Source organism: Pholis gunnellus (genome assembly GCF_910591455.1).
Source record: "Pholis gunnellus genome assembly, chromosome: 5".
NCBI lineage: Eukaryota > Metazoa > Chordata > Actinopteri > Perciformes > Pholidae > Pholis > Pholis gunnellus.
The window spans coordinates 19,193,942-19,221,740 of NC_136531.1; the positions used below are offsets into that span (position 1 = coordinate 19,193,942).

A 27,799-nucleotide genomic window follows, 5' to 3' on the forward strand; every position below is an offset into this window, starting at 1 on the left:
ACAGGTCATTTTACTAAAATTAGGTGGTTGTCACTTGATGTAGCCTAAATATACCCATGCTGGTAATGCACTGCAGTAAGACAAGTCAAAGAGGAAAAGGTGAGGAGTAGGATTTTGGCTGATGCTGTTGTCACGTCCCAATAAGTGATTAACGTGTTTTACAAAAAAATGTACATACACTCCAGATATAAAAATAAAATGATGAAAACAGTGTCTGACTTTCTGTTATAGGTGTTACTTATCTGCTTGCCAGCTCCTTCTTCAGACAGGATTTAAAAGAGGTGGCGCGCTCCACAGATTTATAGCCCTGAGAGGTCAGTAGTTAGAGGAAAGGTGCAATTTGGGAAGAAGGGAAAACACAGGGAGAAGAGGTAGGGAAGACAAAAGATGGTGTGTTGTAACACAGGAGAGGTTGGAACCATGGCAGAACAGATGAGTGTGTCCAAAAGAGAGGAGATTGAGGATGAAAGCAAAGCAAAGAGAGAGGGAGAGAAAGAGAGATCACTGTTAATAAGCCGAGACTGTGAGGCCAAGAAAGCATCCAAAGGAGCCAATAGGGTCATAAATCGGGCTCACTGCTGTGCAATGTTAGTGACGTTTGTGACATATCAGGCAAACTTGTAACAACCTGACTACTCGTGTGTCTCACTTCTGTTGGAAATGATGCTCTGGAATGTAGTATTGTATCACAATACACCACTAGAGGGCAGTATCCATCCTTGGGAACAACACTATGAAGTGGCTCAAGGTGATTTCAAATTTGTTATCACTTCAAGTAATTCACTGATGTTGTTACCAGATTCTTCCTGAAAAGCTTTCTACCTGCCTGGCCTTGACAAAACCCAACCGTGTCTATATTAAGACGTCTTTGCATCCCTGTTTGATTCAAATTGACCTAAGGTCTTTTATCAGCTTGTTATTCTATTCAGTGTAGTCTTTGCAGATGCCAGTGCACATGAGCCCTTTTTCTTGTTTCTTGCTTGAGTTTGTTTGCAATGGCAGAACGGCCATTGCTGTTTTAAAATCCCAATGTATATTGTAATCCTCACAATGAATGGAAAGAACCTTTTAAACAGCCGGCGGTCTAGCTGTTACAGAGACTCATCTTCAACTGCACACCTGGGTTCGAACCGACAAAGCCCCTTTATTGCGAGTAAAACAGTATTGTGACCTTTTGCATGCATGACCAGGAAATATGCTTTTTGCTTATGCTTCACAAAATAATCCTTCACCGTAAATTGAACCACAGCGTGAGAGGTGATATTATTGGATCATCTTTATCAGAATAAAACCGTATACGCTCTTTTTCAAACATGAACTTAAAAGAGATGTAAGGTTTCTAGGTAATGCTCCGTGTTTTGGCATTTTGACTGCTTACTGTAATTAAGTATGTATGACTTCTGCAGCAGATGTTGACCTCTGAGGAGAGAGAAGTACATTTCTCCAATCAATCAATGCAATTCTCATTCTTCGTCATGTACTCCTTGCTGTGATTCTGTCTCCTCTTAGTCTTTTTACGTACTGTTATTTGGATCACAGATGGTGAATGGTATATAGCACCGTTAGTCTTCCGACCCGTCAAACACTACACTTACAACATTTACCCCATTTGCACACACAAGGTGCCACCTTCTCATCAGGCTGTAAACTAATGCTTATTCACAGTCTTCAGGAGCAATTTGGGGTTCAGTATCTTGCCGATATGCTGCTTCGTGGATGACCCGCTTTGTCTCCTGGGCCACAGCTCTCTATTTATTGTTTTGAGTCAAACAGTTTGAAGCCTAAGAGTGCTTTTTCTAAACTGGCAACAATCCTTCTGTTTCTTTCACACACAGTTCCTCACCCTTCCTCCCCTGTGCAGCCGGTCCTTCATTATGCCGATGAACTCCTTGTAGGAGAGCTGGTCATCGTGATCCACGTCAAAGATCTTGAAGATGGTGTTTACAAGGTGCCGTGTCAGCTTCAGCCCAGTGGCCACATACACCGCTCTTGCAAACTCATCTGGTAGGAGAGAGAGTAAAAACAGTTTCGATCATTTCGGCCACTTGTTGTGCACCAAGCTAGAGGGAAAGAACACACCAGCCGTGTGTGTGTGTGTGTACGCTCAGACCCTCGGTGCCTGTAGCCGCTGTGCCCCCGCTCTCTTCCTACCTTGTCCAATGGAGCGAGAGGCAAAATTGTACATCTGCATGGCAATGGCAAAGTCCTCGAGGTTGTTGAGAAACTGGAAGAATGATCTGAACTCATCAAAGGTGATTCCCTGAAATAGCAGGAAAAAAAACATGCGTGAACAATATACTTTAGGGAGAAGTATTGAGAAAAAGTAGCTTTAAAATGAACGTAATGAGTGTTTGAGCACAGACTGCCATCCAAAGGGACATCGACCGACGGGTATATAGCATTCAAGGCACATCCACTGAAATATTAACGAACCATAACAAACAAAAAATAACGGCTGACCATAACTCATACTATCAATCAATAACTGAGAGATTCCATGAAATAGTCCTATTAATGACGTGAAAGGTCATTAATTACAGGATTGAGTGTGCATGATATGGAACATTTCAAACCTTCTTGCAGTGTTTCATAACCCAGTTGCATACATTAATAATGCTGAAGCCATTCAACAAGTAGCCGTAACCGCCCCATGCTCTCTGCGGTGACTCAAGATACAACTGATAACGGCTAGTTTAATAACAAACAGTAGATCATTAAAAATAAATCCATAAATTGAAACAAATAAGGAAATGCAGTTTTTACAGGTTCACATGAAAAGATGCAGATTAAAGTACAGAGTCAAATAGAAAAATAAGTCTTCCCTTAAATCTAGAAACAAAGAACTAAATAGCAGATTAGACTGACAGATTGTAACTGCAGGTTGCGTATTGTACGAAGCCGAGACCAACCTCCTGCTTCTCCCACAGCATGAAAAGGAAAAAAGGAAGGGACAGAAATAGAGTTGGGTTGCATAAGGACTACACGCCAATGTGTAAATAGATAGATAGATAGATAGATAAGACATTCACATGTAGCTGGAAGTGCAGTCAAGTGTATGTGTGTGTGTGTGTGTGTGTGGTCGTGTGAGGCGGTGAAGCGTTGAAGTGTGGAGAGCCACAACAGCTTCAGGCATAGATAGTGGTGGGAAATTATGGAGGCTCTAGATGGCTGGAGGGCGGGGGGGGCATCCATAAAGCAAGGAGAAGAAATTAAACCGGTAAGGGATTAGGAAAGACCTGGTGTTATCTAAAGAAGATAACGACGATCCAAAATCCTGGTCAAAACCCTTTTTGTATTTCTTCTCCACATTTCTGCTTTGAGTTACTGAAGCTGAAGTCCACATTACACGGAGGGTCATTATGGGAGCCATTGATTTATAAAAGGCAGTAACGGTGCGATGGAGGGTTTTCATTGTTATCATAAAAAATGTTTTAAACTACAGCATACACTATAGTGTTAATGTACCTTTATCCAACATTATCCAAACATAAATGACTTTACATTGAGCTGATCCATTCACACACAAGTAGTCAACATGAACTCAAATTCAGATTTTGTGTATTTTCAATCTTTTGCACAGCTGTCGATTCGCCTGTTGCTCGTCCCCCGTTTAAAGAACACTGTGCATGTTTGTACCGTACCTTCTCATCAGGTATACAATGGCGGACATTCTCCAGGTAGGCGCTGATGTTTTCCACATTGGTGAAGCGAAGCAGGATTTTGGCAAAGTCTTCTTCGCTGATGGTGGTCATCCCTTTAGAGTAGGTGAGAAACTCAATTTCTAACACCTCTGTTTGAAGGTTATCCATAAACCTGAAAAACCGCAAGGAAGGGGAAGGAGAAGATCAACATGTTACTATGTTGTGATTTGATTAATATTGTTTACAGCATTGGCCTGTATTTTAAGCTGTATGTTGTTTAGTACCTGTAGAAGTCATCAAATGTAAGCTCTGCCTTCCCTTTCTTCCCAAAGAAATGGACCAAAAGGGTGGTGTCAATCGTGATGCTCTCATCTGCTCGCTAAGAATCATCAGAGAAGCAATAGCAAGAGAGAGAGGATCAATGAGTGACTAATCAATAAACACCAAGTATTGTGTTCTGAGGAGAAGCAGGGGGCGGGACGAGTCCATCATCAATCCAAACATGGCAACCGTGGTGCCAGGCTAGCAGGAAGCAGGTTTCTGCTGCAGAACGTGCGCCAGAGGAGCAACAACAAGCTGTCAATCAAACGAATCAGCTCAGACAAACAGTCAGCGGCCACCGTGACGTCAAACATGCCAGTCTAGGCAGCAACAATGTTTAAGTTTAACCTCTTAAATGGGATGGGTATCACTTTGATAAATAACAGGCGGGTTCAGCTCATTGAACATGGTGGAAACGTGCCACTATCAAAGCTTTCAGTACAATAAAGTATAGACATGAGCAGGTAAAATGGGGAAACGAGGTAAAATGGACATAAAATAAAACAGTCATGATAGTCTTTATCATTGATTTTTGAAAATAATGGAAGGAAATGAAATGAGAGGTATTCTTTTCCATGCTGCCTAGACCGACGAGGAGTATTGCCGTAGCAGCATGAAACACAGACCACTACTGGTCTGGTGAAGCAAGACCAGTGCTGAGGGCAGCAGAACACAAGAAGATACAGGGACACAATGAAAAACAGAGTCATGCAAATGTTCAACCAAGTGGGGGAGTGTTGTCGACAGAGAGAAACACAAGAGGTGAGAGAAACAGAGAAGAGGCCAAGAACACATGTGGAAGAACAACTAAGGGGGAGACAGACACAAACACTTAACACTAAGCTGCCAAACATACACAGACACAATAAAGCCACCACAGCCCGTGCACTTCTCTGCGAATGCCACATTGACACACCCGTACACAACCTTTAAATCACAAACAACAGCAGCACGGAACGAAACCCACACAAGCACAAATGCAGAGAACGGGAGCCGATTCCACCTTTTTCCGTCAACGGACGAGAATTATAGTGTCGTATTTGCAACTTTGCAATGTTTATTTCGTTTTTTTGTTCTGCCGTTTTATATATTTACTCTGTTTACATGTTCTTCAAGCTTAGTCTTCCCTTCACGGTTTCTCAAAGTGTGTGTTTACTGAATGATCCTGGTCATTTGAAACATATTCAACAAGTTTGTTGTCATGCTATAAGCTGTTGCTTGACATTTCTGTGAGCCTTTTAGAAACAGATATTTATATCAGTGTTTTCCTTTATGCTCCCTGACATATGTATCTCAGAAAAAGGTGACTGTGCTTTTGAGCAGTTCCAGAAAAGACTCAGCCAGCGTCGGTGCAGAAAGAGAGGACGTCAAACGGCCATCTTGTTTTCTCCCTCCCTGCCATGCCCCACCCAGCCACCCCCCCCCTCTCTGTCCAATCCACTGCCATGCTGAGGTATATGCAGACATAAGATTGGCTGGAATCTCATGTCTCATGTAAAGAGGAAAAACATTTATGCCATTTCCATCATCAACATAATTATCATCATCACTGCCACGATGCCATTCGTGGTTCTACCTCAAGAGTATAATCCTAAAAGCCGAGGTGGGACAAGAGGAAAATGTCAAAGAAGAGTAGTTGTCGGTTGTGTTCATTCTTTCAAAAAATAGCAAATTACTATAACTGAGGTGCAGGGATAATTAATGGAGACAAAACTTTACTGTTCAAGTTACGTTCCAAAGACAAGTCTCAAGGAAATCAGGAGAATATTTTTCTATTATTATGGTGAAACTGGTATCAAAAGTTTCTGGCTGTGTTAAGCTGCCAAAACCTCCATTATTTTCTAAAATGTAGAGCATTTGATAGATCAGTTCTTCCTCTTTTTTTGTATTGAAACCCTTAAGATTAATACACATACACACAACCCAGGATCGCCCATCAAAGGTTACATATTTCTATGCCTTGTGAGGACTTACTGCCAACAGTGATATTTAATAAAAACAATGTAATGGGGCAGACTAAATGTTTTTCTTCTTCTTTCTTAACTTGTCGGTCATGTTTTTCCAGGTAAGGAATTCTCGACAGTGAGATGTAATAGATTAAGGCACGAACCAAATTCCAAACAAAAAGCCTCGTAGAAAATCCCACTGTAAATGATACAGGTTGGTAACTCACTGGATAAAAATGTCTACTGGGAAACAAGCAGTAAAAGTAAACCCTGTTTTAGGACCACAAACATTAGTGTAAAATTCTGATTCACGTTGCAGTCTGGTCTTTCAGTCTTTGATTAGGAAGACTTCTTTTAGATAAACACAGACAAAGTGAAACAGTTACAGACGTATCATTTCAGTGTCTTCTTTTCGGTGTCTCACTTATTTGAGGGTCTTTTCATTAAGCCTCTGATTACGGACAAACAGGACGCATTACTGATGTCTTTATGACACATGAGCTGTTCATGCATCTAGACAGCATCCAGGTGCTGTTTCTCTGCCTCTCTTCCTTCCTTTCACCATATCCTTCCTATTCTTTCCATAATCTTAAACAGTTTGTTTTGCTCTTTCAATGATAGAGAGGCACTTAGACTACTGCCAATCCCCTTGTCCATCTTTTGAACATGGATACATGTAATAAAGGCATTCCTAATCCCTGTTGCAGTGATTTAGTTATCCACAAGAGGTTTAATTAAGTGTAAATCCAGTTGGTCGGGTGATTTAAGATTACATGGGTTCACGTAGTAAAACAATATATTGAGTGAAGAGCACTTTAGTTGTAGTATTTGATTTCAGTTGAATTGAGCGAACTAACAAGAGACGTTATTGATATTTGGATGCCGTGCACCATGGGAAATCTATAAAATCAATGAAATCAAATCTTTTTTAGAAAGAACGATTTTTAAATTGTTCTGCCATTTGGTGGCAGCAGAACAAGCTGTTAACACAACATGGACATATTATCGCCTAATAAAGTTGTCAAGGAGAACTGGAGTTAGTGTGTCTGAACGCCAATATTGTTCCCCAGCAACTTGTGAGTGAAATGTCCGTCTCTTTAGCTGGTAAATGCTCCACTATGTTCACCAGCGAGTCCCTGTGCCTGCTGTTTGGTGCCTGGCAGCTAGTGTACAGTCGCCGTATCTGAGCTTTTTCACTGTAAACAGCTGCCTGCAGCTGCTGAAAGCAAGGCTGATGAGACCAAAACAGTAAAGCTGTGGACCATCAAGCCAAAACAATGAGCTGAATGACGCTAAAGCACTTTGTGGAGCTAAGGGAAACTGCAGAGTCGAGTGCTAAACCCCTATGGGTTCATCACCGAGTGAAACCTTTCACATTATGATTTGATCCATTGTTAATACAAACATTTTTTGATTAGTGACCCAAAAAAGCTTCTCAGGCAGGATTTCTCTGTCACTGAACAGAATTTGTGAGAATTTTTCTCCCCTTTTTGCAAAATTGTATAATTGGTTCTATCTTTGGTAGAACGAACGTCAGCCTCACAAAAAGCCTAAAAAAAGACGTAATGCCAAACGGATCATAACAAGCTTATCATTCCTGGAAGTGTGGCAGCACCAGTGTGAGCTCATCATCCCCATGAAGACGTAATGGTTACTCCGCCCACAAGGCACGACACCTGGTGTATGCATGTGTCTCTTTGTCCATCTGTGTGAGTGTGAGCCTCACCAGACTTTGATCATGAAGCTGAAGGTAAAAACAGTAATTACTGTTGTAAACACTAAACGGTCTTCCTCACCCTCCCTATCTGTGAGTAATATACCTGGGAGGAAGAGCTCATTGTCGGACTTTAGTAGTCAGTCAGTCAGACTTTGCAGGGTAAAAACAACGACATATTCCTCTTTTTCCCCGCAAACCCTGTTTGTTTTTATTTCACACCTTCTCGCATTCTTTTTGTTTCCTTCTTCTGTCACTTCTTTCCCTCTTATCCTGCTCTGATTTCCTTTCTTTCCTCCCTCCTTCTCAGCCTGTCAGTCAGTCCCTCCTTCTCCAGACAAAAGCAAAGAGGTATAATGGTGACTAATCTGTTGAGTAAACACATCTTTCTCTAAATACAACCTGCTTCTTTCTTTTCCCCTAAATGCGTTTCCCGTACTTCTTCTCTCCCCACCCACTTTGTTCCTCAACATTTGTTCTCCCCGCTGACCTGTGTCATCTTCTTTTGGCCTCTCTCACCTGTTTGTTGTCTCTCTGATTTTATCTCTTCCCTTTTTTTTCTTCGCCCTCAGGTTTTCAACTCATCTGATCTGGTCTGCTACAATTCTCTCTAATTTATCCCCTTTTCTTTTATTTGTGTACCCAAGTCTTACTTTTTGTTACATTTATTTATATGTTTTAATCGCTCACATTTTTCATGTCCCTGTTTGTCTTCCTATTATTGCCCTCCTCCCATCCTCCCCCCTCTGTCTGATTCGTCTGTTCTGTCCGTCTGACATCCCGGAAGATGAAAGGCTGCTCGGTGTAAATACAAGGTCAGTCCCATTACGCGCCACTGTCATTATCTCCACCTCAGCTTCCGCTGCCACCACAGCACATAGCCTGTCATTAGTCACTTAGCTTGCTAGCGCTGTTATCTGTTAGTAATCATTACCAGCAACTTGACCTTGTGTCGGACATATCGGAAAGACAATTTACATTGTGCATGAACAAGCCAAAATGTGACATTTTGCCAAAATGTTTTGTTTTGATTCCGGTTTGTTTTTTTACCAGATTTGTAGCCATGCTAGCCGCAGGTATATTTTAGGTCATCATTTGGTTTTAATTTCTGAACTACTATACTACTACTATACTCCAAATGACTCATATTAAAATTAAACTGTGTGGTGCTATAATGATCAGGGCATTTGTATGTGCTCGGCAGTCAGCCTTCCTATCATTACACCAGTTTCATTAAACATGTTAAGGTGTAAAGTAAGAATGATTTGACACCAAACCTGCGACACTAGCCACAACACAGCACAGATGACAAGGCACAGACACACATACAAAAGCATAACAAAGAGACTAAATGACAGAAGGCAGGTGAGAAAAAGAACAGGTTATCAGAATACGCACATTACAGTATCTGTCATCTACAGTTATTTGATCAATACCGACACATCAATATAGTGGATTAAATTATTTAGAAATCAGAATCAACAACAACAAATATAAACAAGTTCTTGTAGTATTTTTTGATACGGAAATGGGGAAGAACTTTGGAGGAGTCTCAAGTTTTCCCAAGAGAGAAATATTTTCTCATAATCTTCTTTCAGTTTTAGAATAGAGCAATTAGATTAACATATTGTGTTTAGTGGAAGGAAGTCTTTTAGAGCTCATCCAAACAGAAATGATCTCACATGGGGAAAGGGAATGGAGGAATGACAGTAGTTTCTGTACACTACTAAGTTCTGTAAAACAGTGAGATGGCAGATGGTAATCTATGTAATGTTTGGGAAAGAAAGGAAGAAATAAAGATGAAAAGGCCAGTCTATGTAAATGATCAGTATCGAGCCAAACCAGAATAAAAGTGTTGATCAAATGGTGTTCAAACTTTCAAACAAGCCCATAAACTATTTTTGGTTCCTTCTTGTCTTTTAGCCATGACAAAAATTAAAGCATTTAAAGAAATAATCTGTCGGTCCACATTAATATGAGCAGTTAGGATGATTGCTGCAGAATTCAAAGATTAGGCCTTCAAAGCTTTTATTTTGAAGGTACACATTGTTGGTTTTATTCTGGCCAAGCTTGATGCGGATACATTATTCTGCTTCTATGGGGCTGGTTAGAGGAGCAACATTTACTACAAGGAACTAAAGAGGAAGAGCGAAGGAGGAAGAACGGAGGGATGTAGTGACAGAGGACAGATGGATGTGTACCTCCGCCAGGTCAGAAAAGAGGACTTGACTGGCGCTTCGCCTCAGAACGTCCCAGTAACTCCGCGCCACAAACTCCTGACTGTCTTTTTTTAGCACCTGTAGGAGCGGTCAAGCAGGACCAGGGTCAGTTCACCTACAACTTTACCACTTCAGGAAGTAAACTTCAGCTTCCAATATTCACGTTATCATATCTCAATATACACAAACAGATTCATGAAGGGGACTTCCTGAAGATTTTTTAAATCCCTACATTACATAAACAGTAGAAATACTGCATATTCATTAACTGTCACATTCAGCATTATTAGATAGTTAATACAAGATCAAGATAAGTCTGATGTGGCATCTGGACTCATTGAAGTACATATTGTGGTATTATGGTTAGAACAAATAGCAAACTACAAGCACTGCAAATTATTTCTTAACACTACATTGATGAAAAGCTGTTTATTAGAAAATGGCTAATAGAACAGAATCAATTAATTCTGTTTAGAATTCATGTTCTGTCGTCAATTCAATTTACTGAAGTAATATCCATTTATAATGTTTGATCCAACTATAAATTCCCCCCATCCACTGTAATCCAAGCATTAAAAAATCCCATCAGTAAACTAAACAGGAAGGAAGGGAGGAAGAGTCAAACTTAGTCAAACACCCTCAGTTATCTTTGAGGACTCTGCTGCAAGCAAGACCATTACATCTAAATGACTAAAACTACTATTCGTTACTTTGCCTTTGTGTTGAATCAACAATGAACACAAGCAAAGTTTGCAAAAAAAACGTTCACATCTAATTGATCTTTGACGCAAATGCACAATTCTTCCTCCCAAAAGCAAGTTTTCCTCTAGAACATGATATATAATATATATTTATTCGCTGTCATGCTGCTTCTGTTCAGAGTGTGTCCGGCCTTTACAAAAGACAACCACTCTGCTGGGCTCCTGACCACCCACCTCGTCTGTCTCTCCAGGGAGAACGCAGGAGCAGCCATTTTAAAATGACCCTGCACCGCTCCTAACTTCACAGTGACAATGTAGCTATCCATCACAACACTGACAGGACGAGGACTGTGTGTATGTGTGTGTGTGTGTGTGTGAAATAGAGAGAAAGAAAGAATGCTAATAGTCCTTATAGAGACTGGACAGTAATCATCTCCCTGCCGTTTCTTTGCTGCACTGTATTCCATCTCCTTTAGTAAATATCCATTACCACTTAGGCCGGAAAGCCTTCTACAGTGGTTATATTGTATCTTCAGGAGACTATAAGACATTTGAGTATTGCAATGTCCAAATTCCATTATTATCATTGTGTTGATTTTGGTTTCCAGCTTTATATGTGTATCAATAAGTGTGACCGATAAGGGAATATGTCTTTCATAAATTAAACTTTTAACACATTTTTTTTTTAATTAAACAAGATAGTCTTAATTGTATGTAAAAAAAATGTTCCACATTTTATTAAAGGAACAGTGTGTAGCATTTAGGGGGATCTATTGGCAGAAATGGAAAATAAGATCAATGAGTATGTTATGAGTGTATAATCACCCTAAAATAAGAATAGTTCTTGTTAGCTTAGAATGAGCCATTTTTTAAAATCTATCTAAGAAGCGAGCCCTCTTCTAAGATCCGGTCACCATGTTTCTACAGTAGCCAAGAACGGACAAACCAAACACTGGCTTTAGATAGGGCCATTCGCTATTTTTGGCATGTGGGAGAAGTTTCAGTTGGTTGCAATCTGCAACCTCACCACTAGATGCCGCCAAATCCGACACTCATTTTACATTTTGGATGCCATACAACTCAGCAGACAAATGCAACCTGTTTGCTTTCTTCCTGTAAGTCAGACTGTGTACACACAATAGAAGCAATATTCTGTCTATAGACAAGACCTACCATAGTAAAAAAATCTCCTGCTCTCTCCTGTGCAATACCAAAACCCCCAACAGGAACACACACACACTGCCAAACAAACAGCACGCGTCCTAAAACTGTTTGAAATGGTCAGTGTCTGATTGTGTTTGGAGCTTGAGAGTGCCTCAAGTCATTCTAAATCACATCACTCTCTTTTTGTAAGAGTTCATCTCTCCTGACCCCTTGAATCTATTACTCCTCTGCTGCGTCCCTCTCTCCATTCATCCAACCCTCTGCCATCCTGCCTCGATCAATCACCCAGCTGACCTGACAGATGGACAGCCTGTCTTGAAGGAAGCCTCTCTCTATCCCACTTATTCTTTCTATCCATTTATCCCTTTAAGAAGTCTACAGTGTATGTTTTACTGACAACAAAGGATCATGTGGACTGGGTCAGGGTTAAGGCTTTTTCAAAGACCAGGTCAGGACACAAAGGTGGCTGACAGAGCCATTAAACAGGACCGTAAGTATCCCAATATAATTGACATTTGCACCCACCAAACCCCAAGAGTCCCCAGAATGAGAAACAATATCCCCAACAAAACAGGGTGAATTTGACTTGATTATCCAGATGCCCAGCAGGTATTGAAACTGGTGTTGGGTTATGAGATTCATTATGAGAATCTGTCAGTGACACTTGCCTCTAGCATGAACCTATTATATGCCTAATAATCCCCCCATACATTGCTGTATCAATTTATATACCATACGACTCTAATTTGACAGATGCAGCAATATATATTTGTGTGCGAATTGCAATATTTAAAAGGTTGAGGGGAAATTAAAGGAACAGTTCAACATTTTCATAAATAGATGAGAAGGTTGATTCCACTTGTGTGTCTGTACAGTAAATATTAAGCAAGAACCAGGTGACGGTTAGCTTAGCATAAAGACTGGAAGACAGCGGGAAACAGCTAGCCTAACTCTCTCTAAAGTAAATAAAATAACCATAATATCAGGCACAGTTACTTCCTGGAGTCTTGTCGTCACCATGAGGTTGCAACCAGGAAAACACCAGAGACCTCAGCAAGTCACTGCACCCAACAATGAAATAGTCCAACGCACATCTGCAATTAAAACCACAACTTGTTGTCTTTACACTTATAGCACGGATTAAACAGACCAGATACAGCGTGTTAATTAGCAAGCTTTAGAGGTTCTGGCAGGCTGATTTCAGGTTTAGCGGTTTCCATCCGCTTCCAGTCTTTATGCTAAGCTAAGCTAACCGGCTACTGGTTGTGAACGTATATCTAAAACACAGATATGAGAGTGGTATTGATCCTGTCATCAGAACAGGAAGTAAACAAGTATTCCTTTAATCTAAAATATAATAATATAATAATAATGAGAGGTCAGTCGACTTCAGAGATCAGAGGAGGTTCTAAATATTCTGCTGTACTGTTCATAAAATATCTGTCTACCATAACTTCTTTGCCTTTTATCACCACCATGCTAAAGTTCCCATTGTGGTTTCATTATTATCTTACAAAATTGTCAACTAAACTGCTTTCTTTTTTAAAAGAAACCATGAAGCATGTAGAAACAGCTAGCTCTCTGTTCATCCTTCCATCAATTTCTTTAACCGTCTAAAGATGAACCGAAAGTAGACTAAAGGTTTGCGGTTTTGGATACATACGCTGTTCATGGGGGCAACCTGATATCCATAGAGCTGCATACTCTAACACACAGAGAGAGAGAGACACGTGGTAGAGGAGGACAGAGCATGCAGTCACAGAGGAGGAGGGAGGAAGAGAGAAGGTAAAAGACATGTTAGTACATGCAGAGAGGCCGTGGATACGCTCTGCAGAGGGACGAGTCATTTTCAACACATCTGTGATCACATTTTACAACAACACACACTTTGCATTACAACACTGTGCACTGCCCTTCACACAGATGGTTTGTAAAACTTTACATTTTTCTTTATGCAGATTATTATTTGAAATTGACTTAATAAATGTTATTGATATGACTTATTGTGAGCTCAGAGCTTTACACGATTCATAACTGACTAATTCAAAACTGTGAATTGAAAAACACAGCCTATAATGGCTTTAAAAGAAAAAGTTATAAAATTATATATAAACCCATATTCATATTTTACATTAACACATAACACAAACTAACATTCTTGACAAGGCTCCCATAAATTTGTTTTTTAAAGAATTTTCCCTTCTTCCAAGATTTCTCATGCAAGAGCCACTTTGTAATTTACCTCAACAAATCTGAATTTCTGCAATGGCATGTCTTGATATTACCCAATACATATGCCAGTATTGATGTTTGTAAAAAGCTAATATTGACCTGGTCTGACCAATTCTTCTTTTTGACATTAATTCATGCAGCCTTTTAAAACTACACGTCACAGTCAGCCAACAAATCGGCAGATATAAACATAAAAAACATAATTCAGTGTAGTAAAGCAATGTGATCCGTGTTGCTCCAAAACTTGAATCCCAGAAGTGAACAAATTCTTTCAAGAGTGTATCCAATCTAACAAGTACGCAGTAAAAACAGAGGAGGTACCACATTGTCAAAAACAGTTTCTTGAAGGCAGCATGCAATCAAACACGGTTACATGAAGGGTTTAGCGAACTGTAATACCTGTATAAACACAGATGATGGTGTCATTTTCAATACATCCACATGGACAGTTTGACACAGGAATCATGTCAGAGGTGTTGTTCTACACTCATGGATGTATTGAAATGCCATTTTAAGAGGGAAGTAACTTTAAAGTGCTGTTTACTTTTTACTGTTATATTAACCTGCAGGACATGTTGGATCTTTTTGTTCCAAGTTTACCCCACTGATGATAGCGGCATTACTAAAGTCCATGTCCACAAATACTTTCTTTTATAGTGTTGGCAGCACTAAGAGTGATCAGTGACAGAATTGTATCTCCTTACAAATGAACCTCCCCTTTTACACACAAACACACCCCCTCGTCCTGCGTTACCAACTTTCTTACCAACTGTGCAGACTTGTCAATATCTCCTTTCCTCCCTTTCTTCTCATTTTTCTTCCGGAAGATCTCCTGAAGCTGGAATGTAAAAGACAATGAGGGTCTTCGTGACAATTCAAAGCCAGATTCAAATCCCTGTATGAAGCTTAAATGTTCATAAACATTTACTGAGTTTACTTTTCTTAGTTTGGAGAGAAAGTTGTTGTTTCTTTGTATTTCACTTTCAATGCACTGGCCCAGGAAAGCAGCATCAACTATATTTTCATTAATTTGTATTATTCATTTGAATTAATAGTGACAGTTGTTACATACAGCACTAAACCAAACATTGTAGTATGATTTATAAAGAGATATCTCCAGGAATACTTATGAGGTGTGATCGCAAAAGTTCCTGACGTTGTTCATTTTGAGGTATATTAAGATTAATATTCCCTTCATTTGACTACAGATGTTGTTTTTTGGCAAAGTCTGAATTAAACTTGCCAAACCCTCAATGTGGGAATGTTTTTTTTCGGTCCGGCATCTGCCCACTCCCACAGGATCATCAACCATTACCACCCACTCCCACCAGCCCCCACAGGGATTCTGATAACTTCCTGCCTGCAGCAGTGTTTCCATTTGAAAATCTGCAGGTTTTAATCAAAAGAAATGCTACAGTTAGGCTACTCAGAACATTTAAACACTGTCCTCAGAGAAAGGGAACTGAAAATCAAGAGGTTCCTTCCAAAAAGCAGCTTCCGCTATGTCAGTGGGGATTGAAGATACATAAAAACATGAATCCCTGTTTCACCAATAGTCACTTCACACTTATTGTCGATATCTTTAATATCCTAATTTTGTCCTTTTTGCCATTTGAGCGAAACGTGATGTTATTAATAACAAATGAATTCAGTCATGGGATGGATTTTCTCTCAGTGTCAGAGACTCACCACCAAGAACTCCCTCTTGTCCACCATCTGGTTGCCGTCTGCATCAAACATATTGAAAGCAATCTTGAAGCCAGCATGGGGTTCTGGAGAACAGAGAGGAGAGCACATAGGGTGAGTGTGTGTGTATGTGTGTGTGTGTGTGTGTATGTGTGTGTGTGTGTGGGGGTGTGTGTGTGTGTGTATTAAAGGCAATTCTAAATCTAGAAATAGCATGGAAAGAATGGCATATAGGCTAGACAGGAGGGAGATGGGGCAGGTGGTTAAATCTATATGGACTATGAGCTACATTTAAATTGTTCTATACCAGCCTACCTGTATTTTTTAGATATCAGGTATAGATGTTGATCTACTAAATCAAATAAAGCTTGGGTAAGTTTATGTCTTTATTCTAGAAATACCACAACGCATTTTTGCTACATACAATAAACACAGAGAACTGAAGACATTTTTGAACAAACCCAAGAAAGAAAGTCCAACGACATATTCATTTGATTTTGTTTTTGAAGCTCAAGCAGGTACAAAGCGCACATGACTAGTTTGCAACTGAATTTCAGTTATCACAAACAGTTTCTATAAGTTTTTGTGAGAAAATAAGCAAGGCTTTTTGTTATCTTCCCAACAGAATCTCAAATTAACATTAATTAAATTAAATCCAAAAGCAATAACACAAATCCTTTCCTGATTAATGACCAATGGTTGCTCTCAGTGTGCAAAACATGATGAATTGAAACATTGAAAGTTTGGTTTCTAGATCATTTACAAAGGAGAAAAATACTTAAATTCCTGATTTTGAGGGGAAGAAGAATAGAAATATTCAACAATTTTGAATGTGTAATGGGGACATATCAAAATGCAACACAGTATCAGTGTTCAGTGCAGTAAACTGATGTTCTCAGAGAGTAATGAGTGCAGTTTTTCTTTTTAGAAATAAGCCTCACATTCCTGTCTATATTCAAGTTTTGAAAGGTTATAGCTATAGGTATTCTTTTCCTCTTCTCTCTCACAATTTCTTGCTCACCCCAAGGGGAAGGGGAAAACCACCGGATTTCTGTCATAATTGCCTCTTATTAAGTCCTGGGTGGGCCTGAGTATAGTTCATATCATATAGCTTAGCTAAAAAAGTTCCCCAAAAAGCACAGCATACTGCTACAATAACGTGAGAGAAAGATAGAAGGATGTAGAAGATGAGATGAAGTGAAGGAGGATGTGTAGAGAGACTGAATTGACTCACTTGTCAGGATGCAGAGCAGGAACAGGTACTCTGTGTATGAGATGATGCCTAGCAATGAGACCAAGACAGAGGGAGTTAAAGAAAAGGTCAACACACACACGCACACACACACACAATGTTTACAGACCGTAGCCCTCCTCACACACACACACACATGCACACACATAATCCTTCCTTTCAAGAAGATAGCATCTTAAAATGTGTCTTCTGGAGCTCAGCTGCCAACAGCCATTTGGCCACACACCGTTTCTTTTTCTACACCTCAAGTGTCCGAAGTAAAGACACAGGTTGGTAGGGGTGTGTGTGCATGTGTATGTGTCTGTGTTTGGATAAGCAAGTGAAAAATGGTTTAGGAGGTGATCCTTTCTTGCCTCAGGCCCATTTAGGAATCTTTGTAGCTCCATCTCATCTCTCGCTCCCTCTTTTTCGCTTTCTGTCTGATCGTTCAGATAGTTCAGGGTGACTCGCTTGAGTGTTACGGGAGACTGCTTTCCTATGTATGTGTGTATATGTGTGTGTGTGTGTGTGTGTGTGTGTGTGTGTGTGTGTGTGTGTGTGTGTGTGTGTGTGTGTGTGTGTGTGTGTGTGTGTGTGTGTGTAATGCATGTCGGTGAACATGACACCAGTTAAACCACCAGTGTGCGCCTTGTGTTTTCCTGATGCCCGGCTGCTTTGTGTGGAGCAGCTGGTTTGGAACTGAATTCTCGTTTCCCTGTGTACCCTGAGAGCAGGAGATAAACTCTGAAACTACTCAGGTTTCTAAAATTCATTCTGCGTGTTTATCCTCGCATAGTATTGGTGACATGCTGCTGGATAAAAAGATGGGTCAACAGGTAGTAATTATCATCTAAGGTAAATGATCAGTCTAAATACAATTGAATTTAGCTTGGTACTACTATGTTTATTTATGAGTTGTACATTTTAAAATGTTATGTTAGTCTAAAAAGGTTCTAATGAATCAGATGCACAGTGAAATAAAAGGTTGATGTTGACATCTGATCCCACTGAGAACCCACACCACAGTCTCCTAATCAACTCGCACCCTCTCCCCACATACAGCAGACTTTCCTAGCTTGCAAATTCACTCAAGTTCACAATGAACTACCTGCCCAATGTGAAATGCCACAAAGTTAAAACAATAGCTGGTGAAGAGAGTTCGGGATCAAGCAAGTAAAAAAGGAACTACCAGATATTTTTCTCAAGAGTTGGTGGACCAAACAAGAGCTAAAATGCAAATAGATTTTGGATTTGCATTTTGTGAACACATTAGCCACAACTTGATAAGAAGATAGTGAGACCACAGAAAAGTCAGGTTTATTTGTACAATACAAGCCAATATCACAATGGCATTGAGGCCCATATCAATAACTGTTGCTGACTGAGATAAAGGTCTTTAAGAAGATAAAATGGGATTGTTCTAGTTATGAATAATGCTCTAACCACGGGTACACATAAACTATTTATACTATTCCCTGAATACAATAGATGTTTCTAAATCAAAGTACTGTGCCAGGTCACTGTGTAACACATGGCCAACCAACACTGACATATTTTACAGCACGCACGCACACACATAAACAACAGCATTCCTTTGTCTGACGCATAGCTCTGTCATTCTCTGAAATCCAAAGCCATCCCAAGGATTTTAACTGTCCTCGCTCATCATGGCATGAAGAGGAGAGCATGTCCTGACATCACACACACACACACACACACACACACACACAGAAATATATCATATAAACACACACTTATATACAGCTTATACGAGGGACGGCATTGTAAGAAAGTTGAATTGAATAAAAGTGTGAATGAACAAACAAGTTGTTTAGCAGTAATAAAAACAAATATGTAAAGATAGTTATCGTTGAATGCTGATGGAGTGTGTGTGTGTGTGTGTGTGTGTGTGGTCTTGGCAGTATGCCACTAGCAATTTGAATAGACATGCACTGTATATAACTGTCTTCCTCTTGCCATGAAGACCTAGGATAGGTTTACAGACTTTCTCTCTTTCCTAATGTTCTATGTGCTCTTTCATTCATCCCTCTACATTGTACAACTGCTTCAGTTTCTCTTCGTCTCCCGACTTCTTGTTTATTTATGTCTAATTTTCACTCTCTCGCTCCTCGTGTCTCTTTTTTGTCGTCTTCCTTTTTCCTGCTCCCTTTTCTAATTCTCTCCATCTCTCTTTTTTTTCAATTTCCCCTCAGTTATTTGACTCTGTGTTTTCTCTCTCCATTTCACTGAATTAAACAAAAAAGCATAAGGGCAATGGACCTAGTTACTAGTCACTGACGTGTAAATGTAAGACACACTCATACACATTAGCTGGAAGGTGTAAAACACTATCATGGTAGAGGAATAGAGGGAATGTTATATTTAGCATCTCCCGGTGTGAGTGTGTTATATTATCTCTATGGGGATTCACTCACAGACTGTGTGGTTCCTCTGTTACGCGCTGATGCAAAGGCATTAATTAGGGGGAGCTTCTCTCCCTCTCTCTCTCTCTGTCTTTGGTGCTGTATTATTTGTTCTTTTCCAATATGCAATCAGGAGGAGAGGCGAGGAGAGGAGAGGAGGTTTATTTTTAGTTTTTTCAGCATGTTGTTTGGCTGTAAGAAAGGACAGCATGGCTCCAACCTCGGATTAGAGACACCTACAGTGACACACACACACACACACACACAAGCTCACGAGCACTATTTAGTCACACATCGGCAGGTAAAACCTGGTGTCCGTGCACTTAAAAGCTGCAAGAATGCTGTAGAATTTGAAGACCTGGTCGTCACTTAACTCCTCATATCAACAGACAATTTGAACCGTTCACAAGTTATACTGAAATAAGTATTTTCTATATTATATTGGAGCTATTATATATCTACCAAGCAGATTAAACTGTAATAGTCAAATCCACCGACATTCACTGACCTTGTTATTATCCGACTACTCTGATAACTATTGCATCAGTGTTATTTAGGTGTATATGTGTGTGTGTGTGTGTGTGTGTGTGTGTGTGCGTGTGTGCTCTCTCCGACCTCGTTCTCTCAGGTTGCGAAACAGTTTGGAGGATCCTCTCCATACTGGGGGAGTTTCTGACAAAATCTTCTCCAGCTCCTGGTTCAAAAACACACAATTTACAAGTGAGTTGCCTGACATACATCAAACAACCACAGACCTTCATACTTCAAACCATGAGATTCACAAAGACAGAAACAAAGAGAGTGAGGGTGTCATGCCATGAAAAGAGGGAAAGGATTCACAACAAAACCATCCATCTTGATATGTATTCTAGTATTGTATCGATTGAGTTATTTTTCTTGCCATCAAGTGAAAAGTGTAAAAGTGTATTGAAAATATATGAAGTTGTAGGTGGAGTGCCATTTTCTATTTCTTTTTTTTTAACACAACATGAGCTGTGCACTTCCATTGCTTGTAAATTGGTAACCTCTGTAGTACTGCAGAGAGCAGTAATGTAAATGTGTACTGCATGCATGAACACACTTTCCACTGATAACGTGGTGGAGGTAACGCTCGGAGAAGGTGGGGAATAAGAAGACTGCTGGTTGAGTATGCGGGATTTAAAATATGTAACAATGTTTTTCTGTTTGCTGCACCTCATCGTGTGATAAACACGATACCTTTGGTAAAAAATGTACACTGATAAATAGTGATAACGCTGATTTCCTGTATTCATACAGCCAATGGCAACACCTTAACATACCATTAATAAATTAGACTACAGTCAGCACCACTGACAAACAAACAAAGTTGCGTTATTATGAAATAAAAGCACCTGATTTGTGCCAAATGAATGGTTCAGAGGTTGTACTTTCATATAAAAGTAAATTTTATTAATTTCAAATCAAAATTCTAACAAAATAAAGTGTTTAAAGAGGATCTACCTCTACATACTGTCTTCTCTATTTATCAGTCTTAAGTTATTTGCAGTGTGGAGGCCACTAAAATTCACCTGTTTTTTTCTTTACATATAGTGACAATGAAACTGATAATAATGTGCAATCGTGCATTAATGCTACTGTACACGTAGACCCTTCCACATTTACATTGAAAGAACAATCGGGATTTTAACTTTGCGAAGTCTGCAACAGATGTAACATGCAACAGATGCCTGCAACAGCAGAGGAAAGAAGCATTAAGAGTGTGTCTCCCACCTGTTTGGCCAGGGACCTCCAGGGCTTCTTGTCTGCCAGGGAACCAGACAAAAGAGGAGAGAAGAAGAAGGGAAAGAGGAGAAGAGAGTTTGGGTGGGCTTGGTCAGATAACATCTGTATGATCTAGAAATGGGTCTTAATGTGCCGAGTACAGTCACAAAACACACACACCAACACACACAGACACACTCACTGTATATACACTGTCATCATCACAGGCCCATTTGTACCGTCTAAAGTGCCCCGTGCTTGTCTTTGTAGTATGTGGAATGTCCCCGTAAAAGCACATGCTACTTTTGTTTTGTTTTATACAACAAAGTTCATCTAATTCAACTTCAAAGGGGGCATTAGAGGATGTCGGCTGCTGAGAGGGTATGCGCGGCTGTATCGTATGTCAGTGAGCCAGGGCTGATGTAAACACACACATACAGGTGCACAGTTTGCACGCAATACAATCGCATACCAGCTGAAGAACGGAATCGCTATTTTGGTGTTCGTGATAACCTCAACTTGTAGGGGGCCTTTGGAAACCAGTTGTCATAAAGTAAAAAATAAGTTAAGTGTCTGGTTTAGATATTTACTGGTTAAGAGAAAAGGTAAATACGAGCAACTGGAATGCTGAGAAGTCGAGTGTGTCTGTGTATGTGTGTGTGTGTCTGACTAACATTAACCACAGACTAAACAATAGCTGTAAAGCCATCTGCTTTGAGGCTGTCTGGCCGGGACTAATCTGTTACGACTGGCAGCAGGCTGCCAGAAACAGCAAAGACATGCTTAAAACACAGTTAAGTGTTTTAAAACTTGGATTCAATAAAAAAAAGCAATACTTGGACACTGAGATCCATATTGGGATATCAATTTTAGATCAGAGATGGCCATCTACAAACTCATAACACGTATAATTTAGTTGGTTATCAAAAGCACATTTAAAACAAAATAAAGCCTTCTACAAATACTAAAAAATAACCCAAATTGTATATTTGGAGCCAACCAACACAAATGCTCAGTAAAATGGATGTTGTAAGATGGTGAATGGAGTCTGTGCTTTTAGGTAAAGGGAAATTGAATGCATGATGTCAGATGTAAATGTAATCAAAATCTTGATACAGTCCAGATATAAGGCACATGTTAGGGTACAGGTGAAAATGGGACAAGGTCATAAAAATAACTGTATAACTACGTCAACGTGAAATGGCTCGGGTGCAATTAGAGACTGTAATTTATCTTAAAGTAACACTCGAGACGTTTTCTGACTGAAGTTTAAAGAGACTTTGGGCCAGGAGAGCGTGGTGTCTACACAGTATACGAACAGCGAACATACTTCTGGGTTCGCTCATGGTGACCGACTCGATGAAGTTCTGTGGAGTCATGTAGAGCTGCCCGTCATACTCCACCGAGCTGAACATGCGGAAGCGATGCTCATGGGACGACATGTACACGTCTCCCTCCTCAAAGTCAAACGGGCGTTCCTGCTGACATAAAAGCAAAAGGCAAAACAAAATATTACTGTTGTCAAATAATAGGTGTTGATGTGCCCCAATGATTATAGTTTGAAAGTGACTTCCCATCTGTGAAGAGAAAAGTCTCTGGTCTCTCACACAGACAGCAGAATACAAACTGTACGTGCCTCTTCACTGCTTTTGAACCTCTATAATGAGGAGATCCATCTATTCTTGGCATCGACTCTCTCCATTTAGCTCTCTGAGATTATAAACAGTCAGCACCTCTGGCGCAGTACAATAACACACACACACACACACAAATACTTTGTCACTACTTTCTACTTGATTAGCATCTCGCTCACTCTCTCTCTGTGAGGAGCCAGAGCTTCAACTTGATTAGCTGCAGTGTAGGAGAGCTGCTATGCCAACAGATTGTGCTGCAGGAAGCTGCGTAATTAGCAGAGAGGTTTCCAAAATTAAACCTGTTTGGCCGCAGGGCCCAGCACTCCCAGGTTCCTGCTCAGCTCAGCTAACATGCTAATGAGCGCACAGATTCATTCATAAAGCTTTGATGCTCCCTTCACCGAGGGGGCTTTTGAAGGCATGAATAGGAGATGAGCGCTCGGCTTCATAGGAATGCAGTGTAATCAAGTGCATGAGCCCAGACGCCCATGGCCCTGGCTCTCACTAATGAACGAAGTTTATAAAGTTCTGTAAAGGCAGCTAGGTTCACATGCCATGCTGCACAACATGATGTTAAAAGTAATGCAAAAGAAAAATGTATTGGGGGGAAAGATTTAAAAAACAATTATTAAATGGCAGTTATTTTAAATGACAGTGTGGTACACTGTGTTATTGTGTAGTTATTATGTCATGTAGCCACAACTAAACCTGTTCCTGTCGCCTAGTTTTGTTCTCCAGACTGCATAGCAGATGCTCCAGGTGTTTCTCCCTCAGGCAACCCAGTGTCCTCCATTCACAGCAGCAGCTTTTAGCGAATTTCCTCTTTTTCTCAGAGCTAAACTGTCCTAACCCTCCTCGTTTAATTGTTTAATTTCAGTCAAATCACAGTACAATCTAGCCAGCTAAGGTCCCAGCTCTTGAGTCTGACGTGTCAGAAATCCTTAACACTGTTTGTCAGCTCCGTTTCTTAAACAGTAGGCATCATACAAATACAATTAGCAAGTAGTTCTCTTTTGCGATACAACAGGTCTGATGCTGAACTGAGTGTAGATCAATGCCACGAGATTTTCCAGCAGTGTGTTGCTGTTTCTTCAACTCCTGGTTCACTCTAAGTCTGTGCCTCTGAGACTAATAGTACCCAAGCTACGTGGCTTTTCCATATGTTGAGATTCTCAACATGTACTATACATATGTCCATCTGAGCCAGGCAGCAGCATCCGGGTCTGAAAAGTGAAGCCAATGCAGAAGTGCCTTAAACTTGCATTCTCTCTCATGGCCACCAGGGCGCGAGTTCTCTGGTCGCAAAAAGAAGTCTGATCGTAAAGAAGTCTATGAGGAAATGGCTCTACTTCTCCCTTGATTTATTACCTCAGTAAAAATTGTAAACATGACTTTAAGGTCTCAGTCGCTAGTTTCAAGTCTTCTTCAAAACAGCATGATGTTCATTTGGTAAATGATGGTCCATTTAGAGTAAAATCGATCATAAAGTAGGGTACGCTTCAGTGCGTGGCTACCTTGTGATTGACAGGTTGTTACCATGGCATTGTCTGTTCTGGGAGTTGTCCGTGTTTTCGTCCTTTAACTTTAACACAGTGTGAAAGATCATTGTACCATTATGGTCTCCTAAGAATGTCTTATTCTGTGTTCAGTTGTATTTAACTCCACCCTCTCAAGTCACTGCTGGTTGCAAAAATACAAGCTGGCAACGGCCAAAATGCCAAACTAAAGGCTTCAAAATGGCAGTCCACATACCAATGGATGACGTCAAGGTGACTATGTTTACTTCTTATATAAATATTTTTTTTTCCTGGCCCACTGGCAGGTCACTGAACATTACAACTGGCAACTTTATTTTGTTTCTTTACCACTTCTGAAATCTATGTAGATCACATAAGAATTGTAAAAACTGAGTCAGTGGTTCCAGAAATATGGAATATATCATGTAACATTAACCCCTGACTATATTTGATTTAGAAAGTGATTTTTGAAAATAGTATTTCTTAATATAAGGAAAACCTATCTTCAATGGGGGCGGGGGGCCTGAATTTGTACATGCCAAAGCCAACAGTTACCCTGCAGATGGCAAGTGTGAATCTTGAGCCATTGTCTCCTCATACGATTCTCTAGTGTCCAGACTGCCTAAAGTCAACAACCAGCCACAAGTCACCGTATGCCAATGATTCAAAATCCAGACATGATTCTTTTCTGAGGAAGTTTGGTCGTGTCCATCTCGGGCTTCTGCTCCCCAGAGCAAGCAGATCTTGCTCGTAAGTCGCCCAATTGCAGGTCTCTGGAGACTCAACTGACCCACTCTTGTTTGCTGGCAGATGGTTTTTCTTGTTTCCTTACAGAATTGGTTTCAAGCATGTAAGAACTTGTGATTCCCTGAAGCTTTGTTCTCCTTCCCTGCAGGTGAGTTCTCACAATTTCTTTCAGCCTTATCCTTCAGACTCCACGTAGGCTACCTTTACTTACTGAGCAACAGAAGGCTGCGTTTCCCTTTTCCCACAGGAGCTATCCTGTTCCCAAGTTGGATGGCTATCAAGACACCATAATCTCCAGTCAGGTATCCTGTCTGCCTTATAGTCTCTCCTACTTCTAAACTGCCTACCCCTCTTTTATCCCAGTGTCGTTACAGGCAACTCTTTTATCCCTGGTAGTTTAGAAGACCTAACCTTATAATCTATACTTTACATTATTGATTTAACTTACCATACGTTCTAGATTGATTTACTACCCTCAAATAAACCACTGGTGTCTGTTTATTTCAATAGGCCTACAGAAAGAAGCTGTTATTTTAATGTGTGAGATAAAAATGTAATTAACATTGCATATCTTCTAAAATTAAGTTATGTGGTATCAAATTAATCAGCTTGTAGCTTGTATGGGCTCATACAGGTAAATACAGGCATCAGATCACACTTTGTATTGGCAGACACCAAATATCAGAGGACTTGGATCACGACTGGCCCCAAAAGATCTTGATCCGGACATCAGATCATAAAGCAGCTGATGCATACATCAACAAATAGCATCTGGTGTCACAGTTAAGATAGTCTTTAAGACATATATGTATTCGATCAGTGATGTAAATGTGCTCTGAATATAATGAGTATTTTGTTGTCTCTCTGATGTTTCAATTACAAACTACTAGGATTCCCTTCCAGCTAAATATGATGCACCAATCATTTTATTGTGTCACAATTATATCATCTTTAACTGGAAATAACTAATGACAAAAACTGAAATTTACCTCAGTGAATTATAAGCCCAAAAAATAGTGAATAAACAGTGTCCCAAAATATAGGCCGAAGATGTAGCTCATTGATCCTACCGTCTAGCCTAAATTTACAGTATTTTATTCTATATTTTATACGTGGTATATTTGATCCCTATATATTAACTGCACTTGCACTATTTTATGTCTTAGATTCTCATATTTATTTAAAAACATGTTTACATGTTATGTGATTAGTTATTGTAACATCAATAACACAATAATATAGTAAACAAACTTCTGAAAAGCTTGTAATTTGAACATGTATTTTGCTGCTAAAAGTAGTCAATTTAACACGAAACTTGTAACGGGGTCTTTTCAATTTGTGTTATTGATACTTAAAGGATCTAATGGATCAAAGTACATTTTTTCACCACTGGAAACTTGTTGATTTTATAGTATCCAGCTGTCTGTTCAAGCAACTTAGCATTTAACATTAAACTACAGTAACTACTAAATTAAGCTATTGAATAATTAGGCCTTGCGGGAAGTATACCTACTCAGGGATTTCTTTTGCCTTTTTTTTAAAGTGTTACTCTTGAATTTAAAATGTTGCTGTGATCAGTCCATTCACTCAGCTGCCTATCTGACAGTAACATCCTCAACCTGCTGTCATTTCAGCACCAGCCCTAACGGAGAGCGCCATTCCTGCATCTATCTGCGCGCGCACATCGTCCTGTAGCCAAACAGTGAGTAAACTGTTTCCACTGGGCGTGCTGGGAATGAATGACACAGTTTATCCACCCGAGAGGAAAACATATAAACTGCCAGCCACACCATGGCTACAAAACACAAGGAGGCCCGTCTAACTGGGCTGATGTGGGTCTAGGTTTAGCGGAAGGAGATGTGAAAACACGAAGCGCTCTTTACCTTTTCTCCCAGTGGTCGTTTTTACTCCATAGTTCTCCAGACCGAGGCCTCTATGTCAACACCGAGGACAACACATATATACTGATAAACGACCTTTCACGTGCCTTATTGTCAGCCTTACAAATCTCAGCGCAAAAGTCCTACCTTCTCCTTGGCTACGACAGTCGGGATGGCTGGTAGCAGACCGTTGATGCTGTGACTCCCCATCCTCTTCCTGCCTCTGCAGCTCGACATATCGTTGTAGAAGTAAAGCGCCACGGCGCCTCCCGTTGCCAAACACATCCCGACAGCCAGACACCTCCGTGTCCTTCCTCCTCTGGCCGTCTGACCACCGACTAGCTCGTGTCTCGCCGCCGACCAGAGGTTTAGCTTACTGGCCAGCGCTGCCACTCTGCGGAAAGCGGCCATTGCTGCTGTTGTTGCTGCTGCTGCTGCCTGCCGCTGTGCTGGTGAACGGTTATAAGTTTGCGGGCAGCCGAAAACTATCGCGTTTCCTCGCTTTCATCGCGAGATGTGCGGGCGCTGTAGATGCTGTGCAAAGTCCCACACAGAGTGGAGAGGATTTGATGCTTCACTAAGTGAGAGTGAGTGATTCTTCTGAACCGTGGTCAATTATAAACCAGTCGAAGGTAAACAGTGAACTGAAGAGTAATTCATCAACTGGAGATCATATTTCAACAATGCTTTTATTCACTACCAGTGGCGGAGGAAATAGTCTAATTAAACCTATAGGAATTGATTATCACTTTTAAATGAGTCTAATCTTTTATAAATGGCCTATAAAAGTCATGCATTCAATGTTCAGGTGTTTTGCATATAAAGCAAAAAACATTAGGCTACAGCATTTCTATCTCAGATGGGGTATAGCATATAAAGTATCATACATTTGAAATACTCAAGAACCAAAACTTGTATTTGTGTAAATGTACTTTACACCACTTGTAAGGCACTCCGCCAAACTGACTGCATGCTATGACATACATATAAAATGTAGCAA

At 40.2% G+C, this 27,799-nt stretch overlaps 1 protein-coding gene across 1 annotated transcript; it reads right to left on the reverse strand.

Annotated features, from left to right (window-relative positions):
- Positions 1–238: 238 nt before the first annotated feature.
- Positions 239–27,225, reverse strand: micu3a (mitochondrial calcium uptake family, member 3a; the record flags this gene model as incomplete). Its single annotated transcript, XM_079158796.1, has 14 exons — positions 26,947–27,225; positions 22,352–22,499; positions 21,031–21,062; positions 19,894–19,972; positions 16,859–16,906; positions 15,628–15,710; positions 14,705–14,776; positions 13,370–13,411; positions 9,824–9,919; positions 3,926–4,020; positions 3,642–3,813; positions 2,152–2,260; positions 1,844–2,001; positions 239–307 (listed from the first exon to the last, which is right to left on the reverse strand). Exons 1-14 carry the CDS (start codon positions 27,208–27,210, stop codon positions 239–241), a joined length of 1,467 nt encoding a protein of 488 aa, XP_079014922.1. The 5' UTR covers positions 27,211–27,225.
- Between the last annotated feature and the right edge of the window lie 574 nt (positions 27,226–27,799).